At 39.1% G+C, this 17142-nt stretch overlaps 2 protein-coding genes across 3 annotated transcripts in view; both read right to left on the minus strand.

The window, feature by feature from the left end:
• The window catches only part of LOC310727135 (V-type proton ATPase subunit C 1-A-like), a 207806-nt gene that overhangs the window by 89035 nt on the left and 101629 nt on the right, over nt 1-17142 (minus strand). The gene's annotated exons all lie outside the window — the stretch shown is intronic.
• The window catches only part of LOC310727130 (retinoic acid receptor beta-like), a 102739-nt gene that overhangs the window by 28470 nt on the left and 57127 nt on the right, over nt 1-17142 (minus strand). For both annotated transcript variants that reach the window (XM_083543333.1, XM_083543332.1), the window contains one exon: nt 13698-13846. In XM_083543333.1, coding sequence (XP_083399459.1) covers nt 13698-13846 — 149 coding nt within the window. The remainder of the gene's footprint in view (nt 1-13697; nt 13847-17142) is intronic.

The following is a 17142-nucleotide window of genomic DNA, read 5'->3' on the forward strand; positions in this document are numbered from 1 at the left end:
CTGATTGGCTCTCCCAATATTGAAGAGCCAATCCGAATCTAGGAAGTGCATTACTACACTGAGGGATGTAGGATCTAGCTATAGAGGACAGCAGTATGAATAAAATAGAGCAACAATAAGTCCAAAGGGAAGAAACTCATTATCACATAATCAGTCTTACTCATAAACTGAGTCAGGATTTTACTGCTTCGGATAAATCACAGTGCCCCCGAATGAAATTTCACAACGGAGTAAGTAATCCGCAATTGCATTTCCACAAGTCTGTCACAGTGAACTACTGTCTTCCTAAACAAATCACGGATGTCTACCTAATTAAAGCAATTTACTCCCTTTATAGGGAATTTCTGCGACGTGACAAACGGGCGCTCTGCCGAAGTGGGTAGAGTTAATAGGATTCTGTAGAGGGAGAGCGAGCGCGATATTCAACATGACCATCTGTGTTTGTGATTTTATTTACTGTGTCTGTGACTATGTTCATATCAGTGCAAGAATCCAAAGCGATCCTGATGGAGTGCAAATGAAACAATGTTCTTTATAAAATCGGGGAAATATAAACCAAATGGAAAAGATGATAAACTGCATATTTGCATTAGAAAACAGTGATATAAACTAAATAAACAGGGTTCACTGACTTTTTCGGATGTATATTTATTTATGTATATATTTCTCCGTCTTCATCCATCTGACTGGAACAGAAAAACCCAAATGACAGCGGTTTCCTTGGAAGAGGACGTTTTTAAAAAAATCCCTAAAGCTTTTATAGTGAATATTAATATGTTATTGCTCCAGTGTGGCCAGCACTGATGATTAGTCATGTGTGTGTGTGTGTGTGTGTGTGTGTGTGTGTGTGTGTGTGTGTGTGTGTACACGCTCACTGAAGCGTGTGTGTGTGTCTTTTCCGAGGACGACCGAATTTCCATTTGAGTGAATGATGGAGTCTTATGCTTTCATTAGAGGCCAAATGCACGATGGTTAATGTATTAGAGAGGAGGGCAGAAAGGCTGAGCTCCGAAGACTATCTCCTCTGCCAGTGGCGTTCCCGATTGACATCACGTGACCTCCCTGGGGTCACTGTGCTTTATGAAGGATCCGTCATTCAAGCTAATAGACATCTATATTCAGGGTGATCTCAGCTTCCTACGCATCGCTCGTCCTCTGATGGATGGAGATGGGAACGGCTTTTGGAAAGCACATGCTTATTGTGTTCAGCTGTTTGGCTGCCATGCTCAAGGATACGGCACTGACGCATGACCAGAGGTCTTAGTGCGTCCCATTGACCACAACGATCACGAGACACAGTCCCCCCCCGAAAGGCTGATTAGGGATCTATTTCCGCAATCCTGTAGCAAAATAAACTATACTAGTAAAGAGGGTGTATGTGTTAAGATTTCTTGATCTTACGATGCTGATATGATGATGTAAGCTCCGCCCTCCACTTGCGACTTGCCGCTCGTCCACGCGTCCGCTGCCACATATATATAAAGCTCGTCCCTGACCGGAGATGCGTTCTGATGATACCATCGTTACTTGAGAATATCGTAAGTCAAGACGTGGCCCAGCCTGCCCAGGAGTCATCTCATCAGTAAGGGGTATCAGTATATGGTATTGTACTGTAATTTGTTAATAATTTAACACATTACAGTACATAATTTTGCAAAACAGAGCAATTTACACTATTGTAATGTATAAACAACAGTATATATATGTATGTGTGGCGAGTGGAGGGCGGAGCCGGATGCGCTCTGTTTCAGTGCGTTTGCCTCCAACGCAAAATATTTAGCTGTATAGTTTTTACAGTATAATACTGTAAATTGCTCTGTTTTGCTAAATTATGTACGGTATTATATTAAATGATCAGTCCAGTTCACTACCCCATTCTGATCACCATTTTTTAGGACTCCTGCTTAGGCTAAGCCATGCCTCGACTTTTCAAGTTACAAAGGGGTCATAAGGATGCATGTTCATTGTAAGTTGGGGACCCACTGTACTATGAATATCGAACACAATTGTACAATCTCAAACGTATCTATACAGACGGTACATCGCAGGAGAAGGGCAGCGTCATCTGTTTGATCCTGATCTCAGGTTATTCTTCTTGACTGTCTGCTCTGGGATCTCCAGTGTCCTGAAATCTCCTGAAATCCATGTTAAAAGGTAGATTGGAAACTGAATCGTGCATGTTTATGTTGCAATGTGGCTGACACCTTTCCAGGATCCACAGTAAGATCCACTGCTCAGCCATGATACAGCGCCCCTAGAGGACAGAGGGTTAATGGCTTTGCTTAAAGGCCCTGAGAGTGGCAGTGTGGTAAAACCGAGGCTTAAACCCATGACCTTCTGATCAGTAACTCAGACTGACCAGGATCAAGCAAAGTCCAAGAGAGCTCTTGCTATTGACAAACGATTTCAATCACTGCAATTATTATTATTTCTTTTTAAATCTTTGGAAATCACGCTTTACGCGTTTGCATTTTTTATGTCCCTGCCTTTCTCCAGGTTTGAGTCCCCCGTCTCAGCCGCTCTACTTGAGAGACACCTGTGATTAAAGTGACCCCGAGGTGCCGATGCTTTGATAATTCCTGGGTTGTTCGTCCGTGGCCGGTTTTGACGACTCCAACCATGTGGCATGTAAACGGAGTAGATTAATGGACAAGATAGTGTTCAGGTGTGTGTGTGTGTGTGTCTTTGATGAGAGTCCAACTCAATGCAGTGACTCTGAGATAAGCGTCCATTAACGTCAACCAGGCTGCATGCAGATCTTCTTCCAAGAACGTGAGTATCATCCTGGGGAAGAAAGCAACCTGCCCACTTCCTCACTTTCTCTCGCTCTTTCACACACTCCACATATTCGCATGTAAACAGCATCTAAACCAGGATCATTATCTTCCATCTTGTTATTTTAATGGTGGTAGGATACGGTGACACCAGAGACTAAAGCCTTGCTGGGCTTCTCAATTACGGATTAAAAAAAACACAAAAGTGCTGCCAATCAATTATTTACTCATCACACCACCACCCCCGCCCTCACCACCCCCTCACCGGTGTTTTTTTGTATTGCTTGAGCATTCAGTACGGGATTAGTTTTCGCTCTTAATCGCGCAGACATCTTATCGCGGAGGACGAAAGCAGAGAAGACACCTGAGACCCTAGAGAGAAAGCGAAAGAGACGTCTGCGACTCACATATTAATTACACCTGTAGAGTTCTGGAGTAAAGTGATGGGAGAGATGAAGGAGGAGGAAGGAGGCATCTGGTTACAGCTAGCACAGTGGAATGGAACAAGAAGGAAGGATGTAGATGCTCGCCTTTGTGCATTTCTCTGTCGAACACGGAAGAGGTAAAGGCCAGACAGAGCTGAAAAACTGAGGTTAAAAAAGGAGTCATGGTGCACATTTCAAAGATGAAAGCCCAGAAGATAACAGGGTTTTGAAGAGAAGGGGTCTTTTTACCGGCCAGGCAAAACAAAGCAGAGACCCTCGAATACAAACCAGAGACCCTCGAATACAAACCAGAGACCCTTATATACGAACCTGAGACCCTCGAATACAAACCAGAGACCCTTGAATACGAACCAGAGACCCTCAAATACAAACCAGGGGCCCCTTAAATACAAACCAGAGACCCTCGAATATGAACCAGAGACCCTCAATTACTCTCTGTTGCTTACTTTGAATTTTTGTTTTCTCTTGATCATGTTTGCTGCACTCTTCTTATGTTTGTACTTTGTTTCTAGGCCTCTGGTTTAGACAAAACTTCAGGAAGTTCCTTCTCATATAACCTCCGATGCCTTTTTGTTGCCTTCTCTTGAGGGCCTGGAGTTTTGGCAGGGTTGTGGGTCGTGGCTTTCACAGCAAATTGGATTACTTTTTGGTTCAAATAGTACGGTGGCCAAGAAGTAAACAGAAAACAAACTATTATATCTGAAAACACATTAGCAAATAAGAAAACAAATGAACAATTAAGAAAATAAATAGACAAAAAACTAACAAAAAAAAAATCCCAAAACAAAACAATTGAGAAAAAACGGAAAATGTCGGTAGAGTTGGATGGAATAACTACCGCTCATTGGACGAGACATCTGTCATTTAATATATACAAGAAGTACAACAGGATACGGCAGACAAAAGTCAGCTTGTGTGTGTGTAAAAGTGTTAAAAGTTGCACTATTGGGGAAAAAATGTTTAAAGGAAATGAAGAACTTCACACATGTACAAAAAACAAAGTTATAAGATAGACAATTTCCTACTTCCTGTATATCTTGAATAAGAGATGTCTCATGTCTCATCCAATGAGCGCTAAGTATTTTATTCATAAACGATAACTACTTTTTTAAGTTTGTCTGATTGATCATTGTGCTTTCGGATTTGTTATTTTATTTTTGGATTTAAATAATCAAATTAAACTGATTTAATTACCTCAAAACACAGAAGTGAAAGACAAAGACAGTCTATTTGCTGGTTCTAGTTGAAGTGATTGGTCCATACAGATCTTTACCACTATATGTAATTAACATGGATCAGTCTTCCACTGTGAATTCTGGTAAAGTGAGACTTTCCATGTGTATGTTAGAAAGAATCCTTCCATAAAGCTTCTGGCAGTCAAGCGAAAATAAATAAATAAATAAATAAATAAATAAATAAATAAATAAATAAATAAATAAAATCTGAAACACCACCAGCTTTTGTTGGTGCCTCTTTTTTCTACTGACTGCTGGGCCTGACAAGAGTAACGTCAGGAAACAACAAAGCAGCACAGCATCACTGTAGACATTCCTACCATGAGCCTGTGGCTACCTGATACCCCTTTAAAGGTTTGATGCAACTTAAAAAAGGGTTCGGAGAGATTTCTTGGTTAGATTATGAATGGCGTTGGCGTTTACTACACGATCTGATTTGTGTCGGCGCATCAAACCCAAACCCTCCAATACATAACCTCCCCCCTGGGCTTTACAAGCTGTGTCATCATCAGCCATGTTTTTTTTTCTTGTTTTTTTTTTTGTAATGATAATCAGAGCAGCATCATTACATTCCAAGAGCTCTAGTGATTTAAATGATATTTTGCGTGGTTCCTAAACAGATTGACATTCCCTCTGAACGTCCTCCTTGATTTCAAACCTGACAGGAGCTGCACTTGATCTACTCTTCACTCAGACCTGACGCTCCCTTGATATCGATTTGACACCGATCATCTGTCCTTCAAAACGCTTGTGAGGTTGGACTTGGAATATAAAAACGAAGGACTTTAACGCGAAAAAAAACTCAATCCTCAATCTAAAAATGGTATTGATCTTATTTTAAGAATAAAATAAGATCAGAGGCAGATGGTGTGCGATTGTTAGGATAGTTTTGAGATTGTTTTTCTTTTTTTTTTTTTCTTTTACTCCAAATTCGATTAAATTTTAATGTAATGACGTGTAGTGAAATGCTTTTTTTAACGACAAAAATAGAATATAAAGAGATGTATATAAAGTATAAAAGTATAAACAAGTTGGAACTATAAAGTATAAAGGTTATAAAAAAATATAGTATATACTGTATACTATTTGATATATATAGAAGAATAAGACATGGAGTTATGGATATGATACGACAGAGATATTAACAGTAGTCCAGATTTAAATTGTCGGCGTGTGAATCATAATATTTATTTGTTGAAGCTTAAAGTTCGTTGTTTTGCGTGGAAATTGAGCTCAATTACCATCAGAGACGTCATTTGAAGACTTGTATCTCATAAGACTTTATTTCAGCTGTAGTTTGTTGCCTCAATAATCACATTTAGGACTTTTGTATTATTTATATAAAATGCTGTTTTATGTCGACGCCAACACATTTTTTTACGACCTGATAACAAATTCTACGAGTTCGCACTGTTAAGTAACTACACTCTTTTCAAACATTATCCAGGATCATTCTTATTTGTTGTAACTTTGTTCTTTATACACACGACTTACGGCTTTTTATTCAGAAGTTTGATTTCAGTGTCTCATGCTGAAGATCTTGTGTTTAGTGAAGAGAAAATACATTCTATAATGTTTTATATTACAGTGAGCAGAAGTATTTTGAGAAGCAGCAGGTAATGAAGACTATATATATATATATATATATATACCGTATTTTTCGGACTATAAGCCGCCACTTTTTCACACGCTTTGAACCCCGTGGCTTAAACAACGAAGCGGCTAATTTATGGATTTTTCCGGGGGTTTTCCCGGTTTCACAAACTTCAAACCAAAAAACTGAACCCCATAACATTAGACCAATGGAATTGCTGAACGGGTTCAGGTAAACCAATGAAACTCTTTATATTAAATCAGATGCGCTCCCACTGAATCGGGCCGCACCACATCATAAATATGGATGAGGTTCCTCTGACGTTTGACCTGCCGCTCACTCGGACTGTCTACAGGAAATGTGAATCATTCATCACGCTGAAAACAACCGGGCATGAAAACACACTTCACCTGTGTTCTGAGCTGCACAGCATCGGGAGAAAAGCTTCACCGGTGGTGATTTTTAAACGCACGACGATGACAAAAGATAAACTCCCGAGAGAATTAGTTGTGAAAGGAAGGAGGAAGACAGTGAACAATGACTTTCTTGGTAGGCTACTGTTTAGATACAAGCCGTGTTACAGACACTGTCTTTCATTAAAGCCTGTGTAAAGTTCATTAGTTTCAGTGTAGACCTGCGGCTTATAGACAGGTGCAGCTTATTTATGTTAAAAATAAAAATCTTTGTAAAATTCAGTGGGTGTGGCTTATATTTGGGTGCGTTTAATAGTCCGGAAATTACGATAACAAACCAGTTTTGGGTTAATTCGACTGAATCAACTGCTTGAAATGAGTGTTTCAATGCTACAATATTTTTGCTCTTTTTTAAAACCTAGATATGTTTTCTTTTTTCAAAAAATCTTACCGAGTGTAATTATCTCGCTGCACTTTCGCATTGTCCGTACACATAAACGATATTTTACAGTAACTGTGCAAATATGAAAGAATGACCGCAAAAAGAAAAGGGTGCCCGAAGAGACAAAAGACTAAAGAGAGCTGGAAGGTGGTGGCGAAACAATCGGCTCCATTATCCTGCCGTACGTTAGATGTTCTTTCCCGAGCCGGGATGAGCTGCTTTTCCATTTGGTTTCTCTCCTGAAAAATGCTTTCACACAGTTGACAAATCACATTAGCTGTGCGTGTGTTAGCAGTTTCAAAATATCGACGCTAGGCAGCACTCAGCCAAGCCTCAGCCTTTTCTCACTTTCTCCGCCCGTCTTTTCGCTTTTCGTTCCCTCGTTCGGAATGGCTCTATCTGTCCTTTCTCTCGGCAGCGGCAGCGGTAGCGGAGGCCTCGGCTGTATCTCATTGTTATAGCACTACAGTCAGACAGCAAAGAGTAAATAAAGGTATTAAAACCCATCCTGGGGAAAGTTATGATCCCATGAGGTGGTGTTGAAATACAGTGAGTGAGTGTATCGCGTTCACCAAGCAGCTCTGCATTCCGCGAACATGATTTAAAGGATACGCGGCCGTACACGATGTCTTTATTCACGGAAGCGCTGAATATTAGTAAATCAGAACTGTGCAATTAAGTGCAATGAACTAAACAATTAATTCCACTTGTACATTTTCCTGTTAGGGGTACAATCTAATCCTCTTCTCAGGTGAGGGTGTGGAGGTTCCTCACATCCAGTTTCACAGCTATTCTTGTACATGCTCTAGTTACCTCGTGCATTTATTATTATACCTCTCTTCTGTTTGGGTTTCCTCACAAACTCCTTCATAAAGTTCAACCAGTCCAGAACTCAGCTTCCCGGAATATTACTAGAACCTCCTCCATCGAGCAGATCTCACCAATCATCTACACATGCTTCCCGTCAAATATCCAGTAGAGTACAAGATTCTGCTTCTCAATTTTTAAAGCTGTTCATATTGCTCCCTCATATCTCTCATATTTACATGCCAAAGCGCACTCTCAGATCTTCATTTGTTTCCCTCATTGTACCTTCTGTCCTTGAGTGTTTCAATGGCGCATTTAAAATAAAATGTATTATCACCATCTGTCTCCATACCACTCTGTCCTCCATATCATCTGCCTCTTCCCAACCAACCACTTGCATGCCTTTCATCACTACATCCATAAACCTTCTCCTTGAATTTCCTTTTTTCCTCCATCCTCAGCGTTCTTCTACTGAAACACCACATGTCAGTTTGGTACCATCTCTCTCACCTTGTCTACCTGCATGCTCTCTCTAATAAGCTCATTAGTATGTTTAGTATCCAGTATATGAGGAGGTATTAAAAAGTTTCAAAAACGAATAGTGTAGCAGATGCTATTCTGACCCACGTGCTTTACCACGTTTACCACCTGCTACGAGTTGTTCCAGGTGTTTCGAGCGCCACGTGCGCTTTAAAGTCACCGGAAGACGACGACGGATCAGGAAGACCTTTGACAGCTTTGACCGTCTGGCAACTCGTGCATGACGATCGTCTGAGAACGTTCCGCACGACCTCACTTTCGCACCCATTTCACTCGCCAGATTCTGCGCTTGCAGACTTCGCCCTCTTTTCCAAGATGGAGATCTACGAATTGCAGAAGACGTTCCGAAAAGAAGAATTCCTAAACACATTCCAGAAGAACGTATTGCTGTGCAAGGGGACTATTTTAAAGGTGATAGTGTGATAGATAAATACAAGTACATTCTTAGTACATAAACAGAGCGAAACTTTATCACAGAAACTTTTATCACCCCAGTATATGAGAATCCCTAATTCAAAGTCTGTTCCTTTTTATTTTCTCAGCTTGCTGTTTCACTTTTTTTTTCGATATCTTTTATTTCCTCTATCATTGATTATCCTGCCAGTGTAGGGACTTCCCTCCCGACTCATCAGACGTGGTCTTAAACAGGCATCGCTTCTTCATTACTCCAGCATCAGTCTGATCAGAATCAAAACAAGGGCGAGTAAGGACAAAAGGAATAAACTTTCAGCAGACTGTATTGTCTTGTTTTCTTTGTTTTTTCCTCACAAGATATGTTTGATGACAGCCTCCATCTGGACTGTAAAGTAGAGCAGAGCTGTACATGTAAGAAGGCATTTCTCTCATCTATGACCTCATGTCAGGGTCATCCTTCGTCCCCTGGGAAACCAAGTAATGAGTTGTGTGTTAAGAGCGCACTATCAGTTCTGGTTCGGAAACGCATCCATTTCCTAAAGTATATCCATCCCAATGCCATGCGTATAATCGTTCTGATTTACTGCCTTCTCCAAAGCTAAATAGCTGCGCAGAAAAGTCGGAAAAATACATCTGAAGCAGCAGAAACAATCACTTAGGCATAATGGATGACCATCCGTCTTTCATTTTATTCATCCATCCATCCTTAGAGATGCGTAAGCCATTATAGCACAGACTGGCATGGCCATCAGAGGAATATCCATAATCATAATCATAGACTGAAGAACAAGTGAGGGTCAAGACAAAAAACAGAAGAACTGGAATATATACTGGGAAATGATGCTGAAAAACTCTGTGTACGTTTATTTTTTTACAATAAAACAAAGCAATAAAACTGTAAAAAGAAAGAAATTTAATTAGACCACAATAGCACTTGATCCAGGAGACCCAAACCGGCACCAGCACGACAATGTCCCTGTGTACAAGCCAGCTCCATGAAGATCTGCTTTCCATGGGTTGGAAGTTGTGGAAGATCTCCTGCTCTAGAGCTCTAAACTCTATTGGGATGAATAAGAATACTGACTGCACCTTCTCACCTACATCAGCACCTGGCTGAATGAATCTCCATGAATCTTCACAAAATCTAGTGGAACATCTTCCCAGAAGTGTGGAGGTTATTAAGAGTGAATGGAGACTAAATGTGGAATGAGATGTTTTAAAAAAAAAGCATGTTCCAATCTTATGCTTAGGCGTCCACAAACTTTTGCCAATAAAGTGAAAAAGAAAAACGAGGTTCTGGAGTAACTTTCCTCGAAACAATAACGCAGAAGAACAGAGTTCATGCAAAAGTTCATAAAATCATAAAATAAAATATAAAAAAACTTATACAGTATCCTCGTTTTTATATACATAACATGTGTCAACATGCCCATATTCAAATTAGTAGGCGTGGCTAACACAGATATCACTAATGTTAGAATGTTAGAACAATAAAAATGTCAGAATGCTAAATTATAATACAAAAAACAACATCTTCACTTTACAAATCAATTCATTTGTTTATTTGTATAATAAATGTTCAAGAAATCTAAATAGTAATTTGGCTTGTACGCAGTCTACATAGCGCCCCCTGGATTTATATTATGTGGATCTGAGATCGATCTGACACCCAGGGTTTCAGAGACAGGTTCTGGATCCACCACAACCCAGGCTGAGATAAACAGGTTACTAAAGAAAGAAAAACATGAGCATTCATGAAGGAGATAGAGATCGAACGCCAGTAAAGTCAAAAAGGATTTCACAAAGCGAGCAGATCGCCTCGTCCTTCTCACACTGCCTCAGATGCATATGCATGCTCTTCTGGTGGTCCATATGTTTCCATGCCATTTTACCAATTCTAATCAGACCACCGAGTCTATATCAAACAAAAGGGTCATGTCAAACCATGCTAATGCTCCTCCTCGGACGGAGGGAGGGAGGAAATAAAATATACGATAAACAAATGCCAGCATGTACTTCCATCTGCTCAGGCTGGGTTTGTCTTTTATGCTTCTGGAGAGCAACAAAGTAGAGAATGAAGGATCTGAAATGTTTAATGAACAAAATTAGTTACTGTTGCTGTTACAGGAAACGAAACAATGATCAGATATGTCCTGAAACCTTTTATAGAAAAGAAAAAAAAAAAAAAAAGAAAAAAGCTTTTTTTTATCCATCCAAAGTTCTAGAAACCATGTTACTATCTAAAAACTCCGTCAATAACTATCCCTCCATCAGCATGTTCGAGGAAAAACACGTTTTGTAGTGAAGACTTTCCAGGAGTGGAAAACCTGAAGGAACACCTTCAAGCACTGACACTGGAGACTTCTTCGACAAATGCAGCGTCGCAGCATCTCCATACTTTCACGTTACCCACCAGCTACACCATTGGACCACCATGTGGACAAATGCACAAATGTCATGCTGGAGACGTCCTACACAATTGTGTGCTCAAAGTTTTGGGAAAAAAATCCCATCTGGGTGGAAAAGTTGTCCGAATACTTTTGACCAGACAGTAAATGTGTATTCATATAATATCTATAGTAACAACTCGTAAACTAAAATACACTCAATCAGACACCGGACAAATGGCGTCCTAATGCGGAACGACAGCATGTCATCATGATGAAACGATAAGTGCTTCCTGATGTAATGCTTCACAATTCCATCCGTCTCTCTCTCTCTCTCTCTCTCTCTCTCTCTCTCTCTCTCTCTCTCTCTCTCGCTCTCTCGCTCCGAATAGGAAACGAAAGACATCTGCCCCCAGCAACAGTCTGCACAGAGACACATAGATGACACAGAAAGGCCGTATAATCCTCTTTCTAATCCTGTCAAGTAACTGTTGCTGAAATCAGAACGCCAATTCGCCATAAATCCTGCTATTTTTATCTTCCTCTTTCTTTCCTCCCTCTTTCACTTTGTTCCATCCTTTACATCAAGATCTTCCTCTCCCTCGTTTCGAGCGTGGATCGAGAGCGCTAATCACTATTGTATTAGTCATATTCTATAAAATCATATATTTTTATTGCTCAAATAAAAACGACTCCTGAAAGAGACTGAGAGAGAGAGAGACAGAGAGAGAGAAAGAGGGGGGGGGGGCAGAAAGACAAAAATAAAAAGATAGATAGATGTTGATGGTGTTGGTGTTGATGGTGGTGTTGATGGTGTTGGTGTTGATGGTGGTGTTCATGGTGTTGATGTTCGTGTTGATGTTGGTAATGATGTTAGTGTTGATGGTATTGATGGTGGTGTTTATGGTGTTGGTGTTGATGTTGTTGTTGATGTTGGTGTTCATGGTGTTGATGTTGGTGTAGATGGTGTTGATGTCGGTGTTGATGTTGGTAATGATGGTGTTGATGTTGGTGTTAATGGTGTTGATGTTGTTTATGTTGGTGTTCATGGTGTTGATGTTGGTGTAGATGGTGTTGATGTTGGTGTTGGTGTTGATGTTGGTGAAGGTGATGTTGTTAGTGTTGGTAGTAGTATTGATGTCGTTGTTGTTGCTGTTGTTGTTGTACTTGGTGGTGGTTGTGATGGTGACTTTAATCAACCAAAGTTCTTACATTTAAAGTATCTTGGGTGAAAACCTACAGAGAACCTGTCGTTCCGTTCATACAGAATTATGTAAAACTCTAGGTCCTCGCATTTTCCTTCCTGCGCTAAAATCCTCTACTTCTTCCCTCTCAGATACGAGATTCCAGCATGTCTATCCCGGGGTCGTGACCTCACACACAGACGTCTCACTACTAAACTATCAGCGTCTATTATCCTCCGATGTCTAATGACACATGTTTCCACTGAGTTTTATTTCCCGTTTCAATCTATTCTATTTAATATGTGTTTGACCGCAGGCTTGTCTTCTGTGCTTCTGTTTACAGCTACTGCTTGTATTTTTTTTTTTTAAGTTTTTTTATATCTGGCCTTTCCACAGGTCCGAGAGTGTAGTTCATAAGCTCACGCTGCAGCTCACAAAGCCCAATCGTTTAATAATAAAAAAAAAGCCTTGTAGCTGTGCGCGCGCACACACACACACACACACACACACACAAACACAAGTATGAAGGTTGGTGAAGCATGAATATTTAAAAACATCTTATGGGCATGAAAATACAACAAGCATTTCATTGAATTACACTATGAACTAAAGTATGTGGACACCTGATCATAAGAGTCGCATGAACATCGCATTCCACATTTAGTCCCAATTTACTGTTATAATAACCTTCACTCTTCTGGAAAGATTTGTAGAGATTCATCCACTGATATAGGTGAGAAGGTCTGGGCTGCAGTCAGTGTTTAATAGGGTCTTTAGCAGGAGACCTTCCACACCAATCCAATCTTCATGTAAACTATCTGCACCATATTGAATTGCAGAGCATCATATTGTTTTTTTTTTCATTGAATCGCATTGTGTTTAATGGAATGGAAATCAGATCACTGCATCGGAATGGGGAAAATCGGATCGTATCGCATCGGAATCTGCTTCATGTGTATCTTTATCGTATTGTATCGTATCGTATCGTATCGTTAGTTCTCAGTTCTGGAGATGCACATCTCTATTAAATAATGCTTTCAAATTGTAGTGTGTATTAAATACGACTTTTAAAAATATAAAAGAAAAAACATGAAAAGAAAAACAATCTGACCTTGGTGTGACCTTGACCCTGCCTGGATTAATTATTGCACAAAAATTACACAATATAAATCCTTTAAAAGCCTTCACCCACCCCTGCGATATCCCACTCATGTACATCTTAGACTGTGCAGCATAAGAGGAATAAAACGCCTCAGGAAGAGGTGTATTATGAGGATTTCCCTGTAGCAGATGCACACAATGTCTGATTTTATTATATACACTTAAACTTTGGGGAAAAAAAAGAAGAAAAAATAAAGCAATTCCGCAGCAAGGCAACTTTCTTATGAAAATTTAAAAGGCAGGATTTTTGCCCCGAATGCTCGCTCCTGCTGCGGAGAACTCAAACTCGAACGAGCTTACCTTGCACCCCTCGCAGGCGCTAACGCCATAGTGGTACCCAGAGGATTTGTCCTGGCACACGAAGCAGGGTTTGTAGACGCGTGGAGGGGGAAGGGGCGAGGGCGGGCTGGGCACCAATTCCTCCGAACTACTGCTTTGTGTCTCGATGGCTGAGGAAAAAAAACAACACAAAATTACACATAAAATAGGGATTACACAAGATCTACACTGTACTTCCAAAAGTACTGGAACACCTGACACAATTGGACTTGAATTAGCAGAACCGAACCATATTTTGCGCAAAGTCAAGTCCATGAAGATATGCCTTTCATGGGTTGAAAGATGTGGAAGATCTCCTGCAGAGCTTTAAACCCTATTGAACTCCTTTGGGATGAATGTGAATGCACCCCAGGTCTCCTCCCCTTCTCCCCTTCTCACCTTCTCACCAGTACTAAACTAACACCCTTGTGAATCTTTAATTTTTTGAAATTTTGATTTTACTGAAAAATTATACATTTACATGAACATCAGCTTTAATTTTAATAGAAAATAACAAATTTTAATGTCAGATGGAAAATTATACATTTATATAAACATCAGCTTTTAGTTAAATAGAACTTTAATGAAATAATTATAATATCTTTGAAAATGTAATATTTGATCTAAAATGTTTTTTACGGAAGTTTATTTATTTATTATTTTTTATTCAACATAAATGAGCAGACCCACTACAGTACCACCACGGACCCCTGGTTAAAGACCCATGTTATAGCATTTTCTTTTTTTTATAAAGTGCTAGTATATTTGTCATATATAAAAATATTAAATAAAATTTATACAAACCCATCTGTAAATTTAGATAAGATTAGATTTTTTTTTTTATCATCTCATTGACCCTGTTTCAACTCAATTATCAGAATAAAAGCCGCGATGAACTACAACAAAAAATCGTCTAAAACAAAAGCAGACACAATAACGCGATGGGGAAAGAAAACGAATACTGAAGCAGTGTAAAGTGGTTCATTACAGGTCAGACCGTATCAGCAGACAAGGAGGCAACCTGATCACACCCCGAGCTTCAGGCTGAACAGATCAGATGATCGGATTACGCTGCTGTGAAGAGATCCTCAGAGAAGCTAAATTCACTTAGCCACGGCCCAGCGGATTAACTCAGTGCTTTTACGCACAAACAAAATATAATTGTGTGTGTCCTGAAAAAACAAACCACGAAAAAAAATACACCACTACCAAAAACAACTACAAAATTATTCTAGGTACCAGCTACCAGTATTAGCTAATACAATATGATTACATTTAGTCATATGTTATATTTGTTACAATAAGTAAGTATAATAATAAAAGCCAAAATGGTGAAAAAAAAATTACAATAATCCAACAGTGGAATTGCATTTATCACATAAGTAACGTTTGGCTGATTTTTTTTTTTTTTTGAGTCTCTAATGGAGAGACTTGTAGGGAATTGTTTTTATGGCGTTTTATGTTGAAATAAAAAAAATGTATTAATAAAAATCTAATTTTAAATTATAAAATGAAGTAAAATGTTAATACAGTACAGGAAGTAAATAATTTAGTGTATCTTTAACTCTCTTTTTACCCACTTTAACTGATAAAGAAGCAGAGAAACTACGCATAGGCTTCGCTATGACAGAACTGTATACTGTACAGTACATGTACTCACTATAAATTTGATACAGTGAACTGTATTTCTACCAATTTACACAAAATTCATCTCACTATGTTCTCGCAAATGTTTTCTCTGTGTGTATTTAAAGTGTGTGGAAGGATGATTTACAACTTAAACAATAAAAAAAGCATTTTTGGGGTGGCGTCCATTTATCGCGTGCAATTTTGGAACGTAAACATCGCGATAAACGGGGGATTACTGTATTTTTTAAACTTGAAATAAATTTCCAGGTTGAAAATTTTTTCACTGGGATCAACACAAAAGTTGTGTGAATTTACTGAAAGTACAAAAATGTAAAAAAAAAAAAAAAAACCTGCTTTAAACCACTGATGATAAATTCAGAAATTATCTAAGGCTAATCTCTCAAACGTTAACTTGCATGCTAATCTATTTGACAAAACAAACTCACTCAAAACTAACTTAATAACGAATTTGATCAAACTAACTCAATTTATAATAATCATTCTAGCAAACAAAGCTAGAAGGATGCTAATAGCTAGCTAAAACCAGACATCTAAAATTAGCTATGTTTTTTTAAATGTTAGCTAGCATAGAAATTACTTTAGCGTAGAAACTAACTAGCTGAATGCATGCTTTCACAATGGAAAGAACGTGTGTGTGTGTGTGTGTGTGTGTGTGTGTGTGTTTAAATTCTGTAAAGCTGCTTTGAGACAATGTCTGTTGTAAAAAGCGCTATAGAAATAAACTTGACTTGACTTGTGTTTTTAAATGTAGCTGTTTGTGAAAAACTAAATGTCCTCACGATGATAGGACAGGGTTTAATCAAATGTCACTGAAATCACTCTGTCCTCACAAAACATACATAGGTTTAACAAAGTATTTATCACACTGTGTGTGTGTGTGTGTGTGTGTGTGTGTGTGTGTGTGTGTGTGTGTGTGTGTGTGTGTGTGTTTGCGAGTGTGTGCGTGTGTACAAGTTTGCTAGTTCAGGCTGTATTAGCCTCAGGCAGAAGCAGAAATATCTCTCTAACTGTGTCTCAGTTCTAACTGTTCTGGGAATGAAATCTGTTCCTGTAGAAGGGAACTATAGGACATTATACCTGAACTAAACATATACATTACAGAGGGAGAGAAAGAGAGAGAGAGACAGAGACAGAGGAAGAGGAAGTATGAAAGAAAGAGAGACTGCGTTAGAAAGACAGACAGTATGAAAGAGAGAAAAAAGACAAAGTTAGAGAGACAGACAGACAGACAGTAAGAGAGAGAGAGAGAGACAGACAGTAAGAGAGACAGACAGTAAGAGAGAGACAGACAGTAAAAGAGAGACCAACACTTTTTAAGAGAGACAGAAAAACAGTACAAGTGACAGTTTGTGTGAGAGAGAGTTTGTGAGAGACAGACAGTATAAAAAAAGAGAGAGAGAGACACAGTATGAGAGACAGCGTGTGAGAGAGACACACAGTTTGTGAGAGAGACAGGCAGCATGAGAGAGAAATAAAAACAGTATAAGAGACAAAGTATAAGAGATACAAATGGATAGGCAGTATAAAAGAAAATAACAGACAGATTGTGACAGGTAGACAGTCCTGAAGAGAAAGAGAAACAGTTTGTGAGAGACAAACAGTTTGTGAGAAAGCCACAGACAGACAGTATAACAGAGACAGAGAGACAGTTTGTGAGAAAGCCACAGACAGACAGTATAACAGAGACAGAGAGACAGACAGCAATTATAGAACGATTCTGATGCCGATATTTGAGGCGTCTTTCCTTTATTTTATATAAAGACAGCTGAATAATGGA

The sequence above is a fragment of the Silurus aristotelis genome (assembly GCF_946808225.1).
Source record: "Silurus aristotelis genome assembly, chromosome: 6".
Classification (NCBI taxonomy): Eukaryota; Metazoa; Chordata; class Actinopteri; order Siluriformes; family Siluridae; genus Silurus; species Silurus aristotelis.